This window comes from Aquarana catesbeiana, linkage group LG02, assembly GCF_042186555.1.
Source record: "Aquarana catesbeiana isolate 2022-GZ linkage group LG02, ASM4218655v1, whole genome shotgun sequence".
In the NCBI taxonomy this organism is placed as follows: Eukaryota; Metazoa; Chordata; class Amphibia; order Anura; family Ranidae; genus Aquarana; species Aquarana catesbeiana.
This window is the reverse complement of record NC_133325.1, coordinates 41,702,806-41,728,646: the sequence shown is the minus strand read 5'-3', so window position 1 is coordinate 41,728,646 and position 25,841 is coordinate 41,702,806. Positions and strand designations below refer to the sequence as shown.

Below are 25,841 nucleotides of genomic sequence, written 5' to 3'. Positions count from 1 at the left end.
ACATTTGCACAGCATCAGGGTGGTGAAAGACCTTTGACCATCTTTGTGTGTAGAAAAGGTGTTCACTATGGCTGTAATTTTTTGCCAGCAGCTGTTGGATAGCAAATATTCTTTCTTTGATGGCGAGTGTGAGTGTGTGTGGGGGGGCATGGAGGAGCTCAGGGGTAACACTTCCAACTTGTTTCCCACCTCACTAGGCACCAAGTGTGGGTCACATAGGAGGTCTACTCCGGGATGGGTTCTTCTAGGTGTAGCAAGGTCTCGGGCCCGCTTCAGTCTCATAAGAACCTCCAGGGCCAGAGATAGCTGACATTCTTCTGTATATGGTGGGTTGTAAGGCATAGTGGGTGCAAGGTGGATAAAGTTATTGGGTGCCAGACACTTCTTGAATGCTAAAAAGATGTTATTTTTCTTACAAACTTTTTGGGGGGAAAGAGGGTTAGGGCCAGGACACCCTTAAGTAGTTGCAAGTTCAATTGGCAGACTCCAAGACTTCAATAGGAAGACAGCTGTGCAGGGAAAGGCCTCCAGCAAGACGCCACATCTGCACGTGCAGGAATGCTGTCTCCTATGGCAACAGTCTTTAACAGTTTCTAACACAAAGCGTAACAGTTCTTTCACCTTCACTACAACTTCTCCTTGTAGTTCTTCAGCCCACTGAGCTCCTGGTCTCTCACTAGACCTTCTGATTCACTGCCACTGAATCCCTTGATCTCCTCCAATCTTCACGATTGTATCTTCCTCAAGCGTCACCCCCACCACTCTGCTGGGTCCCTAGCTTGGCACTCACAGATACTTCTCAAGCTTCACCCCACTGGCCTGCTCGGTCCCAGGCTTGGGACACAAGTCTGCTCTGCAAGCGTCACCTCCGCTGGCTGGGTCCTTGACTTGATCACTGCCTGAGATTTCCTGATTCTCCACCGTGCCCGTTTGGTGAGAATACTGCTCTGGTACTTGCTTCAGCTACTCACTGTGGTCCCCGGTAATAAGGTGGATGGTTCCTTAGTGGCGACAGATTCCCCTCCACCTACCACGACAAGTTCTCCGGCTGGCAGAACCGTCACTTCTGGTTGGACTGCAAGCAGCAATCCCAACCCTGCGCTGCTCTCTTACTCCTGGATAGGCCCTCAGACAGCCTAGCAGCCAGATGCCCCCGGGATAGTCCCAATCTCCAGCCTAGCAGTCCGGGGCAACGCGACACACGTCCACCCAGACAGCAGTCCATGTGGTACACAACCTAGATCACCTGACTCCACCCAAAGATATAGGTGCTCCCAGCAGGCCATGGGATTCCAAGAAACCCTTGTCCATTGGCTGAGATACCCACATACCGATAACTTGACCTTGCCTTGCCCTTCTCATATCTAGCACCACCAAGTACCCCGCCATCTAGTTGTAGTAGAGACAAGTGCAACCAGGCCAAACTTAGGGAGGAATCAATAGATCTCTAACAATCAACCAGGGTAACTACTCCTGGCAAGTAAATTTGTGAGGAGCATCCCTGCCTAAACTCCAGGGTGCTACATGAGTTACGCTAGGCACTTTGGACAGGGTCTCTGCCTTACACATGGAGTACCCTTTATTGGAGCAGATGACTGGTCTCCAATAAACTCTCTTGATGGGAATATACACCACCACGGTCACTGCTGCACTTAGGAGGGACACACAGAACACAGGTGCCCTCTCCACCTGTCCAGCGTATCACCACTACCTCAGACCTAGAAAAGACCGCCAAGAAAGAACCAGGTACATAATTAACACTAACATTCCCGACTGGGGCAGCATAGAACTCTACCTGCCTACAAGCGCTCCAACACAGGTTTAAGGACCCCATGACAGCAGACTCTATATTTGATCCTCCACTGGGCAGTGGTTTAGATGGGGCCTAAAATAACATAGATAGACCATGCTATTTATGTTATTCCCTGGTGTTTTCTGTTAAGAGTTATTCTCCATTGTGTTTATTTCATTTCTGCCAGCCAGATCGTTCCACTCCCTCATTCACCCAATACATTTGGCAAAGCCTTTTACGGGCTATAAACAAGAGTACTAGATTCTGTCATTTATCTTTTTTGTAGAAATGTATCATTCTGTCTTTCCTATAATTCTATCTATCCTATCTATCTATCTATCTATCTATCTATCTATCTATCTATCTATCTATCTATCTATCTATCTATCTATCTATCTATCTATCTATCCTGTATAAGTCTATCTAATTTTTTTTTTTAGTCATCTATTTTGGGCACAGGAAGTTATGTGCACTGCTTGAGCTAAGTGGCTTACCACCGGCTTCACTACAGAATCCCCGGGTCTTCACTGCACATGTTGATCACTGGCGACTGAGTCGGTGAAGAAAATGAATTGCTGCACTCCGGGCTACAGTAACTTTTTTTATTTAAACAGCATCAGGGGACAACTTTTATAGAATAAGAGGGAGGTAGTACAGCACCAAATTATGTGACAAGATGCTGCCTTAATGTTAGCAGTATTTCCTTGACAATATTGAGTGGCAGTTTATCTATTGGAATTACCAGATTCTTAGAACTGCTTTCTAATTATGTTGGTAAAAGCGACTATGGACAGCTGGAGAAATTCTGAACCTGTTTTGTTGCCAGCTGGTCAGTGTCCAACATCTCTCTATGCTAATCCCTTCACCGGCTTCCACTCAACCAATAAAATTCAAAATACTAGCAACATACAAAGCCATCAACAACTCTGCTCTGAGCTACATCACCAACCTTGTCTCAAAATATAACGCCAACCATCCCCTCCTTTGTTCCCAAGATCTCATGCTCTATAGCTAACTCATTCACTCCTTACATGCTCTCCTCCATGACTTCTCCAGAGATTCTTCCATCCTCTTGAACTAGGCAGCCATCCACAAAATTGCCTCATCTACATCACCTTCTTCATCTCAAAATATCACCCAAAATTTCACTCTTCACTCTCCCCAAGACCTCCTGCACTCTAGCTCCCTTGTCTCGTCCTCTCATGAGTCTTTCATATCCTCTGGAACTACAAAGCCATCCACAACTCTGCCCCCAGCTACATCATTAACCTCATCTCAAAATATCATTCAAGCCATCCCCAATGCTCCTCCCAAGAACTCCGGCTCTTTAGCTCCCTCATCACCTCCTCACACGCTCTCCTCCAGGATTTCTCCAGAGCCTCTTCCATCTCGGAATGGGCAGGGGTGGAAAGTGGGGTCCCCCCAGGGTTCTGTCCATCCTCTGGAACTACAAAGCCATCCACAACTCTGCCCTGAGCTTCATTACCAATCTCATCTTAAAATATCACTCAAACCTCCTCCCATGTTGGCGTCTAGGACTTTTTCAGATCAACTCCCATCCTCTGTGTGACAGACCTAGCCGGGACAGAGGCTTTTGGAGAGGATTGAATGCTAGCCTCTTGCCTACTGATTATGGGCCCTGGATTTTAAGGGAACAATACTCTTTGCGAGGTGAATGATAAATCCACTCTGATCTGTACTAATCAGACTCAATCTTGTATATATGTATATATTGTATATTATCTCATTTTGTTGTGGACTCTTTGCTGTGATCGTTTGGGGTGTGGCTGTATTCCAATGTTCTATTGTGTCTGCTCTGGATATTATGGGATGTTTATCTCTATGGAGGGAGTGGGGGGATTCCTCCAGCAGCACCCCTGCTGATAAGACCGTTTACTGATGAGAAGTTGAACACACCTGACCTGTGTGTCTGTTGTCATTGGACAGTTTAACCTGCCCTCTCTTCCAAGGGTGGGGGGGATAGAGTCTCTGAGTTATCTGAGTTTTATCTGTTGTGTCCATGTGTGATAATAAATGAGTTTGTTGTTTGCCACTCCAAGACTGGTGTCGTCTGGTCACTGGGTGGGCTAAGGGTCTTGGATAGTGCTGGTTCTGGACAGAGGAAGCATAGACGGCGGACAGAGACCTGTTTGAGGACAGGGGTTCGTCACACTCTGAAACCCCTACCTCAATCTTTGGCTACCTCCTACTCCTACACCTTTAGATGATCCCTTAAAAACAAATTTCTTCATGGAGGCATATGTCACCTTTACTTTCTCCATCAACTCGTCCCTGCAGTTATTACCTCTTGTATGACTAGCAACTCCCTTTTTTAGATTGTAAGCTCTTAGGAGCACACAGTCCCTTCTAACCGTCTTTATTTGTAGTGTAACTGTACTGTCCCCCTTTATATTGCAAAGCACTGTGCAAACTGTTGGTGCTATATAGATTTTGTATAATAATAATAATAATAATAATATTTTGTTTTTTACATCTACTTACAATAGTCTCTGCCATTCATACTCTATAAATGATATGGGTAGATATTATTATCCCTCGCTGGTATTGGCGTGTGCATTGTAATAAGAGGGAACTATCATTTCCTCTGGCCTTATTGAGTTTACCCCCCTAACAATAAACAGTCCTTTGTGTGTGTGACAATGCAAAAATATAAGATGATTATTGCTATCATTATATTGTTTATACAACAAATGAGAAATATGGCATTTCAGAAAATTATGCTATAAAAATTGAATTAATTAAATGTAGAATGGAAGGCACACATTTGTGATACAATGGCTGCTTTTGTATTTTTGTTTTTCCTTTATGCTATTACTGAATCTTAAAGCTGAACTCCAGCCGTTGCTTCTGTCTTGCATGGTTGTGCAGACTCCTCTCCTGTACTGAAATTATTTTCCTGATTTCAGTTCACTCACACAGGTTCAGATACCCAGGTGAATACACAGGTCCAGATACCCAGGTGAATACACAGGTTCAGATACCCAGGTGACTACACAGGTTCAGATACCCACGTGAATACACAGGTCCAGATACCCAAGTGAATACACAGGTTCAGATACCCAGGTGAATACACAGGTTCAGATACCCAGGTGAATACACAGGTCCAGATACCCAGGTGAATACACAGGTTCAGATACCCAGGTGAATACACAGGTCCAGATACCCAGGTGAATACACAGGTTCAGAATACTCAGGTGAATACACAGGTCCAGATACCCAGGTGAATACACAGGTTCAGATACCCAGGTGAATACACAGGTCCAGATACCCAGGTGAATACACAGGTTCAGAATACTCAGGTGCATACACAGGTCCAGATACCAAAGTGAATACACGGGTTCAGATACTCAGGTGAATACACAGGTTCAGAATACTCAGGTGAATACACAGGTCCAGATACTCAGGTGAAAAAACAGGTCCAGATACCCAGGTGAATACACAGGTCCAGATACTCATAATCCTTGACATATGAAGGACATATACCTCCAGTTCTCTTTTTCAACCTGTTATAACATAATCTCCAAACCCCCCACTTAACCAATAAATGACATGACAAGGTTTTGTAGTAAAATGGCCTTGCGGCCTTTTATTTAACAATCAACCTAATTTAAATAAATAACATTTAAAATAACCATCAACCAAACTTCTCTATATACTTTGGGGGTCTTTGAGGGCAACGACACACAACTTGGTCACTGCGACCAACTTCTTTTAAAACGTAGGCCTCCATTTGCAAGCCACCGACTCGGAGACTGTACTCAACATTCGCAGAGACCCACATTTTTTACCCCTTCCTGGTTAAACCTCTTGTTAACCGTAAGGTACCCGAGAACCCCATACTACAGATGGGTCCCAACCATGTTATATATACCAGCCTTCTTCTTTTCCTCCAAAGCCCCACCACTGCTGGGCTGTCCTGAAAGCCTCCCTGTAATACTGACCAATCATCGGGAGGGTTGGTGGGAATCTTCTCCCTCTCCCCTCTCGACTGACGTCACTTCCTCCTTCTCTTTCACACTGACTTCTCCAGGATGCCTCCCGACTCTTAACCACCCTCCTTTCCTAAAAGGGGCCACCTTCCTACATCATCCCCTGCCTGTCCTCTGTCTGCCCATGTCATGCTGTCCCTCCGCCCATTCTTTCTATTCCCTTTATTCCAGGACTCCCTTTCTGACAAAATTGATATCCCAACAGAAATATGGCAATATTTCACACACCACAAATTTCAAAAAGTAAGAGGAATTAGGCTTTTCTACAACCTTCTCTCCCCTTCTTCCCCAGAGAAAAAAAAATCCCAACATGTTAAAATGGGAAAAGGACTTTTCACAAACCTTTACATGGGAACAATGTAATAAAGCTCTATTGATCACTAGTAAAGCATCCTCATGTATAGAACATTGAGATAATTCACAAAACATTCAACAGATGGTACCTGACACCTTATGGATTATCCAAAATATTCCCTTCCACCTCTCCATTCTGCTGGAGGTGTGAGGAATTAGTGGGAAACCTATACTATATTCTTTGGTCATGCAAGAATCTTTCAAGTTTTTGGAACTCAGTTTCCTCCTTTATTGCAGAACTTACAGGTAATTTGATAGAAATGACACCGGCAACAGCATTATTAGGATTAAATCTAGATATATACCCACATTGCTATAGAACATTGATGGCGAACCTTGGCACCCCAGATGTTTTTGAACTACATTTCCCATGACGCTCAACTACACTGCAGAGTGCATGAGCATCATGGGAAATGTAGTTCCAAAACATCTGGGGTGCCAAGGTTTGCCATCACTGCTATAGAACAATAGTATCACATATCCTGATAGCAGCGAGACTTACCATTGCCAACATGTGGAAATGCACAGAAGCTCCTAACTTGTCAAATGTCATTATAAGACTGAACATTCAGGCCCAATACGAATTGATGTTAGCATTCAAAAATTTCTCTATCACTATCCTCAAAAAAAAAAATGGCAAGTTTGGATAAACAACCCGAGAGCCCCCAATTACTTAAAGAATAGCGATATACCAAGATATTGAATTTCTTATAGAACCCACTTCTTCTTTTCATTCCTAAAAATATATTATAATACCAGTATATTCAATATCTATATTGAATATTTGATGACCAGCTCCCGACTACAGTATGATCCCATTTGGGGTGGGCGGTAGCGGGATATCAAACTTCAGATATTGTACCTTAAAGTTATTATTAATTCTTTTTATTAATGCCCCAATTTTTGTTATTATCTGTTCTATGCAATATGATAAGCAGTACCAATTAATTGTATTCATCTATATTGGAATGTATTTTGTCAAAAATAATAAACATTTTAAAGTTTAAAAAAAGAAAATACAGGTTCAGATACCCTGGTGAATACACAGGTCCAGATACCCAGGTTAATACATAGGTCCAGATACCCAGGTTAATACATAGGTCCAGATACCCAGGTTAATATAGAGGTCCAGATTCCCAGGTGAATACACAGTTCAGATACTCAGGTTAATACACAGGTTCAGACAGTGGTGGCCCATAATGCAGGGCACACGGGCGCCGCCTCCCTATCCATGCATCTGGCCCCCTAATCTACATGCAGGGAGCCAGAAGCATGGATTCCAGTCGTACGTGATTAGAGCCAGAGGCTCCAAAAAAGGGTGGACTCGGGGCGCAGAGCACTGTGCTGAGGCCGAGGAACAGAGTATTCACATTGTAGCCACACTAATGACCCATGAAAGGAAGGGCAAACCTTAAACTGAACATTTTTCAACTGAAACTGAAAAAGTGAAGATTTGCTAAGTCATAGTGAACATCTAGAAATGTTAACTGTGCCTAAGCAGTACCCTGAAAATTTATTTTTTGACTGTAATTCCTCCTGAAATAAAGCAGTGCACTTACTGGTATGTGAGGGTGCCTAGGCTCTCCTTTGCCTACAGCCTCATAGCTGGATATATGCAGTGTGAGATCTTAGGCATTGCTGCCTCTAACTGCTAGTCTTAGCTAAGATTTGGAGTAAGATTTGGTGTTGTCTGCTCACTGTTCGCTTTGCTGGAGTCTCTGACATGAGGAAGCAACACCCTGCCTCTACCAAGATGGCTGTCTCCACACAAAGAGACAGTGTAGAACAAGGCATGGCAGGTCAGCAATGGGAGAAGAGATCAGCTGCATGGAGACCGTGGGCAATATTGGTGACTAGTCCTTTGCCGTCAGTCTGCCTTGTTTTGGACACGGCTTCCAGAGTTCAGTGCTCTTTAACCACTTGAGCCCCCAGTGCCATGGCAATGGTGCTGGGAGGGCAGCTGTTCATCTCCAGGAATCAGTGACTTCTGCAGTTCTCAGCAGGGGTGGTGGCACCACTAAGCCCAGGATCTGTAAAAATCAGTCCCCGGGCTTCTGATTCTTCTACAAATTACTCAACTGCTTGTGTCCCCCCCCCATAACATTGGTAGTCGGTGAGCCTTTTATGGTCAGTATGCCCCCGTGCTCTTTGCCCCTTTCCCTCCCCCTTCGGCAGTGGTCAGTAGGAACACTATTACAGATCAGCAAAGACGCAATCTTCAACAGAAGTGTGTTAAGATTTTTTTATTTACATTTGAGATTACTGGTGTATTTTTTTTAATATTGGTGCAGCAGTAAGGCAGTTAAAGGAAAACTTTATCAAGCACAATACAAAGGGTGTCGATGCTATCAAAAATAAAGTGTAAAGACCTGCAGCTGAAAGCTGAAATGGAATTAAGCTAGAAAATGTAATAAAGCATTTTTTACTTATGGATTGTTTGTTCGATATGTAGGTATTTTCCTGCTCTAAAAGTGCCCCCATAAATCAAAATAACAGATGAAGCCTAACAGCAGCACTCACCAATATTTAAAAAAAAAAAATATCCCTAATACAACTAAACAAATCTCAGTGAATGCAGAGTGCAACCTATTTAGAGGTCATTAAAGTTTTCACCAATACTTCATAGCCCCTTGGAAGATGTCCCATAGGACGAAACGTGTAGGGCGGAACTAAGCAGTGACGCCATCACGCCAGGTGTTATGTTTTCTCCTTGTCTTTGTGTATGAGTATGTGATTCTATCTCTAAATAAACAATTTTTATACTTATCTTACTATCGGCACTCTCCTTGCTCTTCTCTCTTTGCGTGAGTGACTGCTGTATATTTGAGTTATTCATTCAGTTAAGCAGTATTACCTAGAAGATAAGAGGTCTTAAGCATTCCTGCACTTTGGGTTTCAATGCTGTGACCATTCATCTATTTGGGATCATTTTATAGTTTTTTTGGCACGTGAATAATTTATTGTTCGTTCGATATTCTAATGGTTAGTGGCTACGAGGCTCCAAAGAAGGACAAGGGAACAAAATTTGTGGAATCGATGGTTGGCAAATAAGAATGTTCTGATGAATGCGTGTTCAAACAAAAAATATATAACGTTGTATGGCCAGTTTTACTATGAAGCACAAAACTTTGTACCATCCCCATGGGCCCCCTTGAAGTCTGGGGCCCCAGGCAGCTGTCATTTCTTCCCTTTTAACAATCCTCCGCTGGTTCCTTATATGTTTTTATGTCTGGTTGGGATGAACATTTCATTGAGAAGTTGTCTGATGGTATTCAGTGTCTATGAAAGCAGGATAAGAGTGTTTTATTCCTACCCAAAAGGCGGCATCATGTTGAACCTTGTCTCATCATAACTGCTTGATCAGAACTAATCACTAATCTCTCGATCTCTCCTTCTGACGACCTTACTGAGCTCAGGCACATATAATTATGAACCCTATTCTTTTACAGACCTGGAAGATGTGGAGTTGTGCAATCCTGCCCTAGAACAATGTTTCCCCACCAACGTTCTCGGGGACATGCAGCAGTTCCAGCATACAGACTATCCTCACAGGAGCCCAGGTAGATCAAATCACTGACAGATACATCCGTGTTACATCACCAGTTAACCTGAAATTAATCTTAATCTGTTCAGAACATTATGAAAACATATTCACACGCCCAGTGATCCGGTGGTGTTCTGTAGGGTCTCCCACGCCTTTGCAACACACCAGGTCCAGCTCTACTATTTTCTTCTGTGATGTCATCAGGAAGCCCGTTGCATTTTTTGGGCTCTTGGAGCCCGGATGATGTGCATGTGCTGGGCCTCATTATCAGAGGGCTGACTGCTAAAACCAGGAAGAGACAGTCTATCCCCCAGATGATGTGGTCCATACGCAGTAGATTACCCCACGGCCTGACGTGGGTATACCAGGAGGTTGTGGGTACTTCATTTGCCCTTCTCGCCTAGGCAAAAATACAGGAAGTGTAGGAATGTTTTCCCCCAAAAAAGGTAAAAAATACAAATTAAACATTAAATAGCTTCCAATTGTAAAAATGGATGGGGAGAGGAGTGGAAGGATAGAAAGTGTGGTGGGTGAAGGTCCGCTTTAATCTATAAAGCTTAACTCCAGACAACATTTTTTTCTCCAGTTTTTAAAATATATGTAAAGCCAAAACTTTTTGTTTGTTTTAGATCAGTGGTTCTCAACTCCTGTCCAAACCAGGTTTGCAAGATAACTGAAATACATCACAGGTGATTTAATTTGCTGCTCAATGACTGCAGTATTCTAGTCTGCATCTCCCCAAAGTAATACTGAAAATCTGGCCTGTTAGTGGGACCCGAGGACAGGAGTTGAGAACCACTATTTTAGATGGAATGGAGAACAGCTAAAACCCATATTTATTTGTTTTTTTTGCTGTCTTTGTACCCCTGATGAGACTCCTCTTTACTTCTTGTACTAGAGACACAACAGGAAATACAAGGAAATCTCTCCAAAATGAAGAGAATTCCCAACTTGCCACAGAAACATCTGACCGCACTAGAAGATTTGTCCCTCGCCTCTTAAGGCTCATTTACACTTGCTTCGGCTTAAACACACACTCACGGCTGGTTTACACTTGCTTCAAAACAAGGCTTTGGACAGGCTTTGTTAAAGCTCTCTGAATGCTAGTCAAAGCTCCTGTCACTAAATAAAATGGTTAGCTTACAGTCCTGTTTACACCTTGCTTTTGCTTTGATTTGGCTTTGCTTCAAAAATTATACCCCATGTCGCTTTAGTTGTGCTTCAAAGCGTCGTCAAAGCATCCATAGAGGTCTATGGCAAAGCTCACTTGAAGCCCCACTGAAGCCTCATCGAAGCCCCGCCAAAGGCCCATCGAAGCCCCATTGAAGCTCCACCAAAACCTCATTGAAGCCCTACCAAAGGCTCATCGAAGCCCCTACGCAGCCCCACCAAAACCTCATTGAAGCCCCACCAAAGGCTCATCGAAGCCCCATCAAAGCTCCACCAAAGGTTCATGGAAGCCCCACCAAAGGCTCATCGAAGCCCCATCGAAGCTCCACCAAAGCCTCATCGAAGCCCCACCGAAGCCTCATCAAAGCCTCATTGAAGCACCAAGCAAAAGCAAGGTGTAAACATAACTGTAAGCTAACCGTTTTATTTAGTGACAGGAGCTTTGACTGGCGTTCAGAGAGCCTAAACAAAGCATGTCCAAAGCCATGTTTTGAAGCAAACTAGCCCTTGCTCTGGTGACAATTCCAAAATTCTTGGATTTCTGCCCACTTTCAGTGCCAGTGCCAGTGGTCAGCAGGACAAATACTAGAGGTCTCCTTCAGACAGGCAGTTGGGGGAGGTGCTAAAAATGGGCAACTGAGCAGGAGTTTAATTGCCCCCTCTGCGTCCCAACCAAACTGGACAGAGTTGTTCACATGCCTTGGCCGCAGCATTTTTAACTTACAGTGCAGAGTTTGACAAGCGACACCACTATGAGTTCAATAGGGCCATCATGGTGCAGTAATATGGCATTATAGGGTTAAATCGGTGTTCCGAATGTGATTGCTCTTCATAAGGCACCACACTCCACCATGGGTGTAAAAGAGCCCATAGAAAGGAGTGAATCTCCCCAGCATTGACACAGACAGCAATAAAAACTTGACAAAGAGACTAGCCCTTCCATGCTAAAACAAATTGCCTTCATATACACTTTAAATGAGTGAGAAATGTCTGTTTTTTATATTTTTTTTTAAATATAAAAAGCGGTAAGGGCAACAAATCAGTGGCTGTAGACTCCAGAGTGTTTTTAAAAAAAATTAATAATGGAATAAGAGGGTCAACATGTTTTAGGGGTTGCAAGATTCAACTTTCTTCAAGGCTTGAAAATTGTTGAGAATTGAGATCTGGACTGGGCTGGAAGATCAAAGGAATAAATAATTGATTGTAATACTTGTGACATGTCTCCCCATCGGTGAGATTGGGCCACAGATAGATCACTGTCCGTGACCCAGCTGTCAGGGTAGGAAGCGACAGAAAATCTCTCTGACAGGGTCATAGATAAAAAGAAAAACACATATTAGTAGAATGAGGAAGCGTTAGAATTGATGACATTTTATTGCTGTCCTTTTCTTCTTGTTCCGGTGACTGCAACCTCACCATTTTTCTATGGGCATCACAGGAACAGCAAGAAAGGACAAATCTCCTCCAATAGGAACACAGGATGCAATAAAAACCTATCCAAGATAAAATAATAAGGCTGGAGGTGGACTTTAAGAAAATGCTAGGAAATGGGAGTTTGTGTTTGTTCATTTCCTTCCAAGCCTTTCTGAATAAAAATGGAGCCAAGCAGGGGACGACTGAGGGCAACACAGCCAACAAGACCTTTCATCCATGTCTTTATGGACCTTGCTTTGTGCACTGGTGCGCAGTCCTGTTGGAACAGGAAGGGGTCATCCCCAAACTGTTCCCACAAAGTTGAGAGCATGAAATTGTCTAAAATGTCTTGGTATGCTGATGCCTTAAGAGTTCCCTTCACTGAAACTAAGGGGCCAAGCCCAACCCCTGAAGAACAACCCCCCCCCACCATAACCCCCCCCCTCCACCAAATGATTTAGAGCAGTGCACAAACAAAGCAAGGTCCATAAAGACATGGATGAGCAAGTTTGGGGTGAAGGAACTGGAGTTTGGGGTGGAGGAACAGTTCTGGGCACCAGTTCTCTGGAAGGATGTACTGGAAATGGAGCGAGTACAAAGAAGGGCAACAAAACTAATAAAGGGAATTGAGGATATTAGTTATGAGGAAAGGTTGCGAGCACTGAACTTATTCTCTCTGGAGAAGAGACGCTTGAGAGGGGATATGATTTCAATGTACAAATACCATACTGGTGACCCCACAATAGGGATAAAACTTTTTCGCGGAAGGAAGTTTAACAAGACACGTAGCTAATCATTAAAATTAGAAGAAAAGAGGTTTAACCTTAAACTACGTAGAGGGTTCTTTACTGTAAGTGCAGCAAGGATGTGGAATTCCCTTCCACAGGCGGTGGTCTCAGCGGGGAGCATCGATAGTTTCAAGAAACTATTAGATAAGCACCTGAATGACCGCAACATACAGGGATATACAATGTAATACTGACATATAATCACACACATAGGTTGGACTTGATGGAGCTTGTGGATCTTTTTCGACCTCACCTACTATGGAAGTTCACCTTCCAGCAGGACAACGACCCTAAACATACAGCCAGAACTTGACTGTCCTGCACAGAGTCCTGACCTCAACCCTATAGAACATCTTTGAGATGAATTAAAGCAGAGACTGCGAGCCAGGCCTTCCCGTCCAACATCAGTGACTGACCTCACAAATGTGCTTCTGGAAGAATGATCAAACATTCCCATAGTACTATGGAGGGGGAATTGGGACTTTATATGAGGCGCACAAGTCGCCTCCATCCCGGTAATACCGAAGGTATATATAGAAAGGGCATGGGACTTTAAAATGAAGCAGTTGGAATGCGGAGGGTTAAAATTGTACATTTATTAGTCATAGTAGATAAAATAAAGGAATTTCATATATATACACATGTACAAATAATTGGCACAAAAATATAGACATAATCGATGAACAAGTACACACAGTTGGATACATAATTTCACAAAGTAGATGGTAGTCAGAGTGGTATTGGTGGACCATAGCATGGGTGCCAATGGTGGCATACCCGGCAGCTAATAGTATAGTAACATACAGGGATAATGTAATCATAATAACGAACAATGATGGCATAAAAGTATAATGGATAGAGTAGGCATCAATTGTAGCTCGACGCGTTTCGTGGGTGATGTTTTCCACTCATCAGGAGCTGATGCTGATGAGTGGAAAACATCACCCACGAAACGCGTCGAGCTACAATTGATGCCTACTCTATCCATTATACTTTTATGCCATCATTGTTCGTTATTATGATTACATTATCATTATTTATGATTACATTATCCCTGTATGTTACTATACTATTAGCTGCCGGGTATGCCACCATTGGCACCCATGCTATGGTCCACCAATACCACTCTGACTACCATCTACTTTGTGAAATTATGTATCCAACTGTGTGTACTTGTTCATCGATTATGTCTATATTTTTGTGCCAATTATTTGTACATGTGTATATATATGAAATTCCTTTATTTTATCTACTATGACTAATAAATGTACAATTTTAACCCTCCGCATTCCAACTGCTTCATTTTAAAGTCCCATGCCCTTTCTATATAAACATTCCCATAGACACACTCCTAAACCTTGTGGACAGCCTTCCCAGAAGAGTTGAAGCTGTTATAGCTGCAAAGGGTGGGCCAACTCAATATTGAACCCTACGGACTAAGACTGGGAAGCCATTAAAAGGTCATGTGCGTGTAAAGGCAGGCGTCCCAATAGTTTTGGTAATATAGAGTATCTGTATAGTGATTATCATTTAAATACACACTTTTATCTGTAATTTTATCAAATCTAAATATGTGGCACACACTGTGCCAGCCTCCCTCCCACTCTCATTTTCCCTACTTTGGTCCCCGCTGCTTTCCTAGGCTAGATTACGTCTGCCGCTCAGGCACAAAAGAAGATAATTGAAAAATTGAAGTAAACAGATTATGTATTAAACTCTTAGAAATATTTCTCTACGTAGACCTCAGGTAGTCTCAGTACTTATAAAAGAAACCGATACCTTTAATTGCAATACATTGTGATATACCAGAAAATAAATAAAACACGCCTACCCCCCACAAATACTGAGAGGTATAAACGCAGGGAAATTATAAGGCAATTTTGGTAAGTACATTTAGCGAGCTGTTATTACAATATTTATATCAAACAAAATATTTGGTGAGATTTTCATAGATTTTCTTGCATGCTGTTCCACATTTTTGGGTATTACAATTCATGTAGAGGTTTGTAAACGCTTCTTCCGATGGTCACCTCTATTTCAGGGAATTAGTTAGGGAGAATGAGTGGGATGGGGGGGTTGGGCATATTTAATTTCTTTATTTTTTATGATCAAAACTAAAATATATAAAAAAAAAAAAAAAACACGGAAAAACATAAAAGTGCAGCGCTTTTCCTTGCAAGTTACACCATAGTTCATATACAGTGCATTGAAAAAGTATTCATACCCCTTGAAATTTTCCTCATTTCGTCATGTTAAGACCAAAAACATAAATGTATTTTATTGGGATTTTATGTGATAGACCAACACAAAGTGGCTCATAATTGTGAATTGGAAGGAAAATGATAAATGGTTTTTAAATTTTTTTACAAATAAATATATGAAAAGTGTGGGGTACATTTGTATGGCGCCCCCCGGAGTCAATACTTTGTAGAACCTCCTTTCACTGCAATTACAGCTGGAAGTCTTTTTGGGGATGTCTCTACCAGCTTTGCACATCTAGAGAGTGACATTTTTGCCCATTCTTCTTTGTAAAATAACTCAAGCTCTGTCAGATTGGATGGAGAGTGTCTGTGAACAGCAATTTTAAAGTCTTGCCACAGATTCTCAATTGGATTTAGGTCTGGACTTTGACTGGGCCATTCTAACACATGAATATGCTTTGATCTAAACCATTCCATTGTAGCTCTGGCTGTATGTTTGGTGTCGTTGTCCTGCTGGAAGGTGAACCTCCGCCCCAGTCTCAAGTCTTTTGCAGACTCTAACAGGTTTTCTTCTAAGATTGCCCTGTATTTGGCTCCATCCATCTTCCCATCAACTCTGACCAGCTTCCCTGTCCCTGCTGAAGAAAAGTATCCCCACAACATAATGCCACCACCACCATGTTTCACGGTGGGGATGGTGTGTTCAGGGTGATGTGCAGTGTTAGTTTTTCGCCACACATAGCATTTTGCTTTTAGGCCAAAAAGTTACATTTTGGTCTTATCTGACCAGAGCACCTTCTTCCACATGTTTGTTGTGTTCCCCACATGGCTTCTCACAAACTACAAATGGGACTTCTTATGTCTTTCTTCCAACAATGTCTTTCTTCTTGTTACTCTTCCATAAAGGGCAGATTTGTGGAGAGCACGACTAATAGTTGTCCTGTGGACAGATTCTCCCACCTGAGCTGTGGATCTCTGCAGCTCCTCCAGAGTTACCATGGGCCTCTTGGCTCTTCTCTGATGAATGCTCTCCTTGCCCGGCCTGTCAGTTTAGGTGGACGGCCATGTATTGGTAGGTTTGTAGTTGTGCCATACTCTTTCCATTTTCGGATGATGGATTGAACAGTGCTAAGTGAGATGTTCAAAGATTGGGATATTTTTTTATAAGCCAGCCCTGCTTTAAAATTCTCCACAACTTTATCCCTGATCTGTCTAGTGTGTTCTTTGGCCTTCATGATGCTGTTTGTTCACTAATGTTCTCTAACAAACCTCTGAGGGCTTCACAGAACAGCTGTATTTTTACTGAGATTAAATTACACACAGGTGGACTCTATTTATTAATTAGGAGACTTCTGAGGGCAATTGGTTCCATTAGATTTTAGTTAGGGGTATCAGAGTAAAGGGGGGCTGAACACCACACTTTTCAGAAATGTATTTGTAAAAAAATGTTAAACACCATTTATTATTTTCCTTCCACTTCCCAATTATGTGCCACTTTGTGTTGGTCTATCACATAAAATTCCAAAAAAAAAAAAATACATTTACGTTTTTGTTTGTAACATGAGAAACGTGGAGAATTTCAAGGGTATGAATACTTTTTCAAGGCACTGTAGAGTCCTTATCCTTTCTCCGCAAACTGTCCTTGATAGAAGTGAATAGGAATAGGAATCCTCAGTAAAAGACCACCACCTTCAACAGAAGCACACACAGCCTGTTACTGAATAAAACGGACCCCCTATTACAGAGGGACAAACACACACATTAACCGCATCTGGACCACTCCATGTATATATACTGCGGCAGGGGCGCCCTCCTGCGCAGAAACACGTACCTGTACATGTTTTGGTGCATGGGGTCTGGGGCGCACACGCGCCGCCGCCGGCGACCTACTCACACTGTTATGGTGTCACTGGTCCCTAAAAAGTGTCAGTTAGGTGTCCGATCCGTCCGCCGCAATGTCGCAGTCTCGCTAAAAACTGCTGATCGCCACCGTTACTGGTAAAATAATAACTCCATAAATATGTCCCAAAGTTTATAGATGCTCTAAATTTTGCGCAAACCAATCAATGTATGCTTATTGGAATACTGCCCTGCGGCCCATTCTCTGAAGGGAGGGGATCATGCTCTGCCTCAGTATATCACAGTACATGTTGGCATTCATGGTTCCCTCAATGAACTGTAGCTCCCCAGTGCCTGCAGCCCCAGACCATGACAATCCCACCACCATGCTTGACACGTAGACACAGATAACCAAACATTTATTTTATCAGAATGACACAGGGTAAGAATCTGCAACAAAGTTTGTTAAAATCCTTTGCAATGTACATAGATCACCCAGAGGGGAATATCTTTTTCTGAACAATAGTGGAGTTACTCTTTAAGGTTCTGTTTCATATGTAATCATTATTGCGTGCCGCCATCTTGGATTCAGGAGTTGGCTGTCACTTCCTGATTACAGATGGACACCTGGTGACGTGCTGCTAGATCTTGTCTTCCTTGTCTTTTAGATTACTGTATGCCCCCGGGGGGGAACCCACGCCGGTTTTTTTATTTAAAATTTGGCATGGCGTTCCCCCACATGATTCATACCAGACAGCTGTCAGCACTGCCTGTCGCTCATCGCGAAAGGAAAAAAAAAGTTTTCCTTTCCCAATGAGCGAGCCAGTGCGACATGCACAGTACCCTGTCGCCGAGAACCAGCGTGATGGGATCGCGCTGGGAACACAATCTTGCGGTCAGGTACTGTAGTTCTGCGTTGCTTGGCCCCATCAGGCCCGCCTCTGTCTGATCACTCTCTGCTATTGTATTTCATTTTTTATTTAGTACAGGCATTTTTACATACCTCCCAACATTTTGAGATGGGAATGAGGGACACCTACTGGCAAATGTATGTAGGCATAGGACACGCCCCCTGCCACACCCCCTTAAAGGAGAATTAACCAAAAAGAAAAGGTTAATTAACCCCTTCCCGCCGAGCGTACGCAGATGTGCGTACTCGGCTGCAGACATCATCCCAGTACTGTTTTTTAGAGCCAGAGATCGACTTTCCAGCGATAACAACCAATGCGGCTAAAAGCCGCTCGGCTGTTATACCGGAGGAGCGGGAGGGGACGTCCCCCCCTCCCGCCACCTCCCGCTGCTCTTACCGGGCCTCCCGTTCCATCGGGAGGCCCGATAACCAATCCGCCGCCTCCAGCAGCTAGTGACAGTCTGGAATGAAGCTGTGAGCGGCTTCGTTCCAGCCTCCTGATTGTAAACACGGAAGCGACGTCATGACGTCACTTCCCGTTTACTCGGCTGCCAATGGCGCCGGTTTTTAAAAAATATACAGTATTCAGAATCGCCGAAAACGGCGATCTGAATACTTTATAGTGCAAAGGAGGGATCGGGGGTCTTTTAGACCCCCGATCCCTCCATAAAGAGTACCTGTCACCACCTATTACTGTCACAAGGGATGTTTACATTCCTTGTGACAGCAATAAAAGTGATCAAATTTTTTTTTTTTTTTTTTAAACACAATTTATTAATATAAAAATAAATAAAATAAATAAGAAAAAAAATGTTTTAAAGCACCCCTGTCCCCGCGAGCTCGCGCAGCAAAGAAAACGCATATGGAAGTCGTGCCCGCATATGTAAACGGTGTTCAAATCACACATGTGAGGTATCGCCGCAATCATCAGAGTGAGAGCAATAATTCTAGTGCTAGACCTCCTCTGTAACTCTAACCTGGTAACCGTTAAAGAAAATTAAAGAGTCGCCTATGGAGATTTTTAGGTACCGTAGTTTGTCGCCATTCCATGAGTGCGTGCAATTATAAAGCGTGACATGTTTGGTATCTATTTACTCGGTGTAACATCATCTTTCACATTATACAACAAAATTGGGCTAACTTTACTGTTTGGTCTTTTTCAAATTCGTGGAAGTGTCCCTTTTTCCAAAAAGTTGCATTTAAAACACCGCTGCACAAATACCGTGTGATAAAAAAATATTGCAACAATCGCCATTTTATTCCCTAGATTCTCTGCTAAAAATATATATTTAATATTTGGGGGCTCTAAGTAATTTTCTAGCAAAAAATACGGTTTTTAACTTGTAAACACCAAATGTCAAAAATAGGCTTAGTCATGAAAGGGTTAAACCCACAAGGGCTTATTTTTACCACTACTATTCCTTCATATTGGCTTTTAAAATGTACAAATGCAGCAATTTAGAAATCAGATGAAAGGTTTAGCACCGGGAAACACTTTTTGAAAGATGAAAAGTGAATTTTATATACAACTATATGGATCAGCCCAAAATGAGGGACAAATGAGGGGGAAAGAGGGACAGAGGGACAAATCAGTGACAGTCCCTCGAAATCAGGGACAGTTGGGAGCTATGCATTTACATAGCACCAACAATGTATGCAGTGCTTTACATATTGTACATTGCCATCAGTCCCCGCCCTCGAGGAGCTAACAACTAAATGATAGAACTGAAATCAAATGAATGAAACGGGTTGGGCCAGGGAGAGTCAGGCTGGGGGAGAAAAGAGATAGAAGATGGAGGGATGCTAGCTCTATCTGACTTCCTGCAGCTTCTGATGCACATTGTGAGAAGCTCACAGCGTGCGGTGAAATCAGAGTAAGCCGTTTCAATCGAGGAGAGGAGCCAGTACAACTGTGCAAGACTGGAGGGAAGAGTTGAGCTTTAAGCATTCCCTATTCTACCAACAATTAAATAGATAGAAACTTTTTCTCATTATGTTAGTTATATATATATATATATATATATATATATATATATATATATATAACAGGGACTATAATCTTTTCCTGCCCTATTCAAAACATCAAACTTCCAAAATATTCTCAAATTTAAAATAAAGAAAAAAAATCTTAGACCGGCTCCATTTGAATGACAAGGTTCAGGTAAAACACAGGAGCTCGGAGTAATGTACACTCTGAATGCAGGAAGATTGAACCTGCCGTCTATTATGCATGACCTTATAATGAGAAGAATAATACTTGTGAAGAGAGATTATGAATAATTATTTATTACACCGAGTGTGAAAGTCGGGAGAAAAAAATTTCACGCATACCGTATCGCTATGCAACGCTTCTGCTAATGAGTTAATTCTCTGAAGGATAGGGGGTGCATATATTATCAGGAGAAAATACAGTTTTGTAATGCTAAATTCCGTTTCCAATCAGATGCTTTTTTTTTTTTTACTTCCATAATAATGAGAAAAAATATTCACCTTCATTTTTTTTTTTTTTTTCGCAGAATTTGCTTATTTCAAGAATTATTCTAGTTAACGAAAAAAAATACTTATTTTCTGACCTTATATGTGTTATAATTGGACAACTGTTAAAGCTGAACTCTGGCCAATTAATTTAATATGCAGAAATGTTTTATGTTCCAAAAAAATGTGTAATTGCCTTGCAATAGATTTGTGATTTGGACACACCTGCTAGATAGTACAGACTTTTTCCCCACTGCAAAAAAAAAAAAAAAAAAAGCCAAATTTCCCTCCTAATTTTATGCTTTTGGGGTTTTTTTTTTGCTTTTTTATGCTAGTCATGTGATACACGGGAGCTTGAGATACTAAAGGCAAATAGATTGTGCACTTTGCAAGTGCAGTTGCATTTTGCAAGGGCATTTGCTCTAGAACTTCATAAATGACGTGGCGCTTCACTTTGCAAAGAATATCCAATCACCTGCAAGGTTTTTTTTTTTTTTTAAACTGTATTTTTGTGCTTGCCAATGATTGGATGATAGAAGACAACACAGTGTCCCCTCATTTACTAAGCTCTGGAGCAAAAGCCCTTGCAGAGTGCAACTGCACTTGCAAAATCCACAGTCTATTTACCTTTAGTAAATCAACCCCACTGGGTGCTCTTCAGTCTTCTCCCAGCAGTAGGTGCTCCTGGTAGATTCAGAAAGTGGCACTGACATGACATCAGCACCGAGCTTTGCATCAATACACTGCAAGTACAGGGGTGGGGCCATGGCCGTACAACAGTGAGTGCATTAATAATGTTCCATTTGTTTGCTTGAAGCTTCAGCCTGAGTCAGGAGGAGTATCTCACCAGTGTGGCCATAAACAATAAACAGGCTGGAAGAGAAAATGTGGCACAGGAAGCTGCGGGGATGTAAAATTTGAATGGTGTTGTCACCTTCCTGTGGATCACAGGAGTGGTCAAAAACATAACTACAAATATTTCAGCAGGTCGAAAAATTCACATATACAAACACTACATGGCTAAATATTTTTGGAGACCTGGCCATCGCACCTATATCTGCTTATTCAGCATCCTGTTCTAAAACCATGGCCAATAATATGGAGTTGGCCTCATTCCTCATTTCCGCAAAACATTTGTGAGGACAGGTACTGATATTGGAGGAGAAGACCTGACTCGCAATAGTCATTCTAATTCATCCTGAAGGTCTTCAGTAGGGTTGAGGGCTGAAGGCCACTCAAGTTCATCCACACCAAACTCATCAAACCATGTTTTTTTGGAGCTGCCTTTGTACAAAGGGGCACAGTCATGCTGGAACAGAAAAGAGAAACTGTTACCACAAGGTTGGAAGAGCAAATTTTCCAAAATTTTCAATTTCCAATTATTCCAAAATATCTTTGAAGGTCTTCCTGAAAGTCTTCATTAGGGTTGAGGGCTGAAGGCCACTCAAGTTCATCCACACCAAACTCATCAAACCATGTTTTTTTGGAGCTGGCTTTGTACAAAGGGGCACAGTCATGCTGGAACAGAAAAGAGAAACTGTTACCACAAGGTTGGAAGAGCAAATTTTCCAAAATTTTCAATTTCCAAATATTCCGAAATATCTTTGTATGCTTTAGTAATAATACCCTTCACTGGAAACACCTGAACTCAATTATTTTGGAGGGGTAACCATATACTTTGTTTAACTTGAGTTCTGCTTTTACAGTTCGGCGACATGCACTTACAAAATTGTATTTTCATGAGTATTGTTTTTTCGGACTGATAAAGCAATTCAGATATATAAAAAAAAAAAAAAAAGCACTAAAAACTACCAATATTCCCACATTGATAACACTGCAAAAGAATCAGAAATTAAAAAAGTAAAATGCTTCATATATTAAGATCTCACTTCACATGTGACGCGACCACTATAACTAATTCCATATGTTGGGTCCAAATTTGTGAAAGTATTTTGGTCTAAATCTTCTTGTTTTGTTTAATTGACCTTTATTTTTTTAAGATCTCTCCAAAAACAAGCGCGGTTTGTTTTTTTCCGGTTCCCCGATCTATAATTTTGCAGTTGTTGAGGAGATAATGGGGATTAACACGGGGCTCGGTGACAGTATAATAGGCCTCAGATTTAAAATAAATGTTAGAAACAGTTCAAGGTTTATTTTTGTTGAACAGCAGACGCTGGAGCAGCCGCAGCAGAATTCCTCATTGAAAGGCTTTCTCTCATGGTCGATGACTAGAAAAAATAAACAGATTTACAACACGGGCCGCATCAACCTGGTCGGTGCTGTGTCTAAAATTTTGGAATGGAATTAATTGCCCATCTGTTGCTGTTTTCCCAAATCTCTAAAGGTAAACTCCAGGCAAAAATACAGAATTCAGTAATAAATGTGGAAAGCATAAAGCCGTTTCCCTACGTCTGCCTTTTGTTTCTGGATGGATACGTCGGCTTGGTTAGGTTTATGTCCTGTAGCAGGAAATAGGAGCTTGTTGTCAGACACCATCCTACCCTGGTGGCTTCAGAAGCCATTAAATGTGTCTAAACCCTAACAATGAATTTCTCTTATTTGCTCCCTTTTGAACTGTTGAATATGCCATTGAAAGCACTTTGTTATATCTGTCCGATAGGTCTAATTAGCCCTCCCAGTTCTTATATTGGACCACAGAACAATAAGTCTTTATGTTCTGCCTTCAGTAGGGAAATTCATCATGTTGCCCTGCCTGCAATATTAAATTTGCCCACTAGATGACCCAGTTTAAAAGTTTCTATTTTACAGAAGTTAGAGACTGTTTAGCTTTAATAAAAGCTCCCATCATACCTCATTCTGAAAAAAGGGAACAGGTGCATCCTGGGAGCTCAGACTCCATTTTAGGAACTGAGGGAGAGGATCATACCAGCAGTACATGTCATGGACTAAATTTACATCCCCTACAGGCAGCATCGCTGGTGAGCATGGACTTATTGCCATCTGCAGCCTAGTTATTTCATTGTGTTTTTTATTTGTTTCCTACATTCATTGTACAGTGCCTTGAAAAGGTATTCATACCCCTTGAAATTTTCCACATGTTGTCATGTTACAACCAAAAACGTAAATACATTTTATTGGGATTTTATGTGATAGACCAACACAAAGTGGCACATAATTGTGAAGTGGAAGGTAAATGATAATTGGTTTTCATTTTTTTTTTACAAATAAATATCTAAAAAGTGTGGCGTGCATTTGTATTCAGCCCCCTTTACTCTGATACCCCTAACTAAAAATGCTAGTGGAACCAATTGCCTTCAGAAGTCACTGAATTAGTAAATAGAGTACACCTGTGTGTAATTTAATCTTAGTATAAATACAGCTGTTCTGTGAAGCCCTCAGAGGTTTGTTAGAGAACCTTAGTGAACAAACAGCATCATGAAGGCCAAGGAACACACCAGACAGGTCAGGGATAAAGTTGTGGAGAAGTTTAAAGCAGGGTTAGGTTATAGAAAAATATCCCAAGCCTTGAACATCTCACAGAGAACTATTCAATCTATCATCCGAAAACAGAAAGAGTATGGCACAACTGCAAACCTACAAAGACATGGCCGTCCACCTAAACTGACAGGCCGGGCAAGGAGAACATTCATCAGAGAAGCAGCGAAGCAGCCAAGAGGCCCATGGTAACTCTGGAGGAGCTGCAGAGATCCACAGCTCAGGTGGGAGAATCTGTCCACAGGACAACTATTAGTCGTGTTCTCCACAAATCTGGCCTTTATGGAAGAGTGGCAAGAAGAAAGCCATTGTTGAAAGAAAGCCATATGAATTCCTGTTTGCAATGTGCGAGAAGCCATGTGGAAGAAGGTGCTCTGGTCCAGATGAGACCAAAATTTAACTTTTTGGCCTAAGAGCAAAATCGCTATGTGTGGCAGAAAACCAACACTGTACATCACCCTGAACACACCATCCCCACCGTGAAACATGGTGGTGGCAGCATCATGTTGTGGGGATGCTTTTCTTCAGCAGGGACAAGGAAGCTAGTCATAGTTGATGGGAGTATGGATGGAGCCAAATACAGGGCAATCTTAGAAGAAAACCTGTTAGAGTCTGCAAGTTGTCCAGTAGGACAATGACCCTAAACATATAGCCAGAGCTACAATGGAATGGTTTAGATCAAAGCATATTCATGTGTTAGAAAAGTCAAAGTCCAGACCTAAATCCAATTGAGAATCTGTGGCAAGACTTGAAAATTGCTGTTCACAGACGCTCTCCATCCAATCTGACAGAGCTTGAGATATTTTGCAAAGAAGAAGAATGAGCAAAAATGTCACTCTCTAGATGTGCAAAGCTGGTAGAGACATCCCCAAAAAGACTTGCAGCTGTAATTGCAGCGAAAGGTGGTTCTACAAAGTATTGATTCAGAGGGGCTAAATACAAATGCACGCCACACTTTTCTAGATATTTATTTGTCAAAAAATTTGAAAACCATTTATCATTTTTCTTCCACTTCACAATAATGCCCCACTTTGTGTTGGTCTATGACATAAAATCCCAATAAAATACATTTACGTTTTTGGTTGTAACGTGACAAAATGTGGAGAATGTCAAGGGGTATGAATACTTTTTCAAGGCAATGTATGTATGTCTCATATGTTTTTCCCAATAGTTTCACCCACCACAGTAAAACCCTATGGTTTAGCCACACTTTTACCACTCTGAACTGCTACCACCTTTAGCTGCAGAGCCAGTGGCTAGGGGTCTATATAGCAGGAATTATACTCCTGTCACACAACCCAGTCTAGTAATGGCAAATATGGTTGTGGTGGAGTTCAAGGGGTTAAAGCACATGGTGAGGAGGCAATACAATGCCTCCTGTCTGCTATCCAGCTTCCACCTGAGTCTCATCAGTGAAGAAGACGAAGAGCCTTCTCCAGACCACACTCCAAGATGATTCCCTCCAGCAAAAATCCTTTTGGCATGTCTTCTCCAGCCCCTCAGCCCAGCACCTGTTGAGGCCCAAACAGCAACAGCAGGCTGTATCCCAGGGGCAGCAGCCCCAGAACAAGAACACCCTGAGCAGTCCTCCCAAACATTTATCACCTCTCCAGCCACCTTCTGGGCACTGCTGTAGTCTGATAAATGTGTATTATGCAGTGAGTGGTTGGCCCGCCCATTCAATGTTCTGGAAGCTTCTCTCAGCGACAATCAATCACTGACCTCACCAGACCAAAAAAGCAGATGACCACTCCACTGAGTACAGTGAAGCCAAAAACTAAATTCAGCCTGACTAGGGTGCTACACAAAGATCAAGGACTATTGGTGACAGGTTATTACTGCCATAGGTGTCATTGAAGGCGCAGTGTTGATGGCTGACCCTGACAATT

The 25,841-nt window shown here is 42.1% G+C and overlaps 1 protein-coding gene across 1 annotated transcript in view; it reads left to right on the top strand.

Annotated features, from left to right (window-relative positions):
- The window catches only part of TENM4 (teneurin transmembrane protein 4), a gene marked incomplete in the record, with an annotated part of 1,986,086 nt that overhangs the window by 1,400,494 nt on the left and 559,751 nt on the right, over nt 1-25,841 (top strand). Inside the window, 1 exon segment of the mRNA XM_073612821.1 lies at nt 9,606-9,716. Within this exon segment, the coding sequence (XP_073468922.1) occupies nt 9,606-9,716 (111 nt within the window).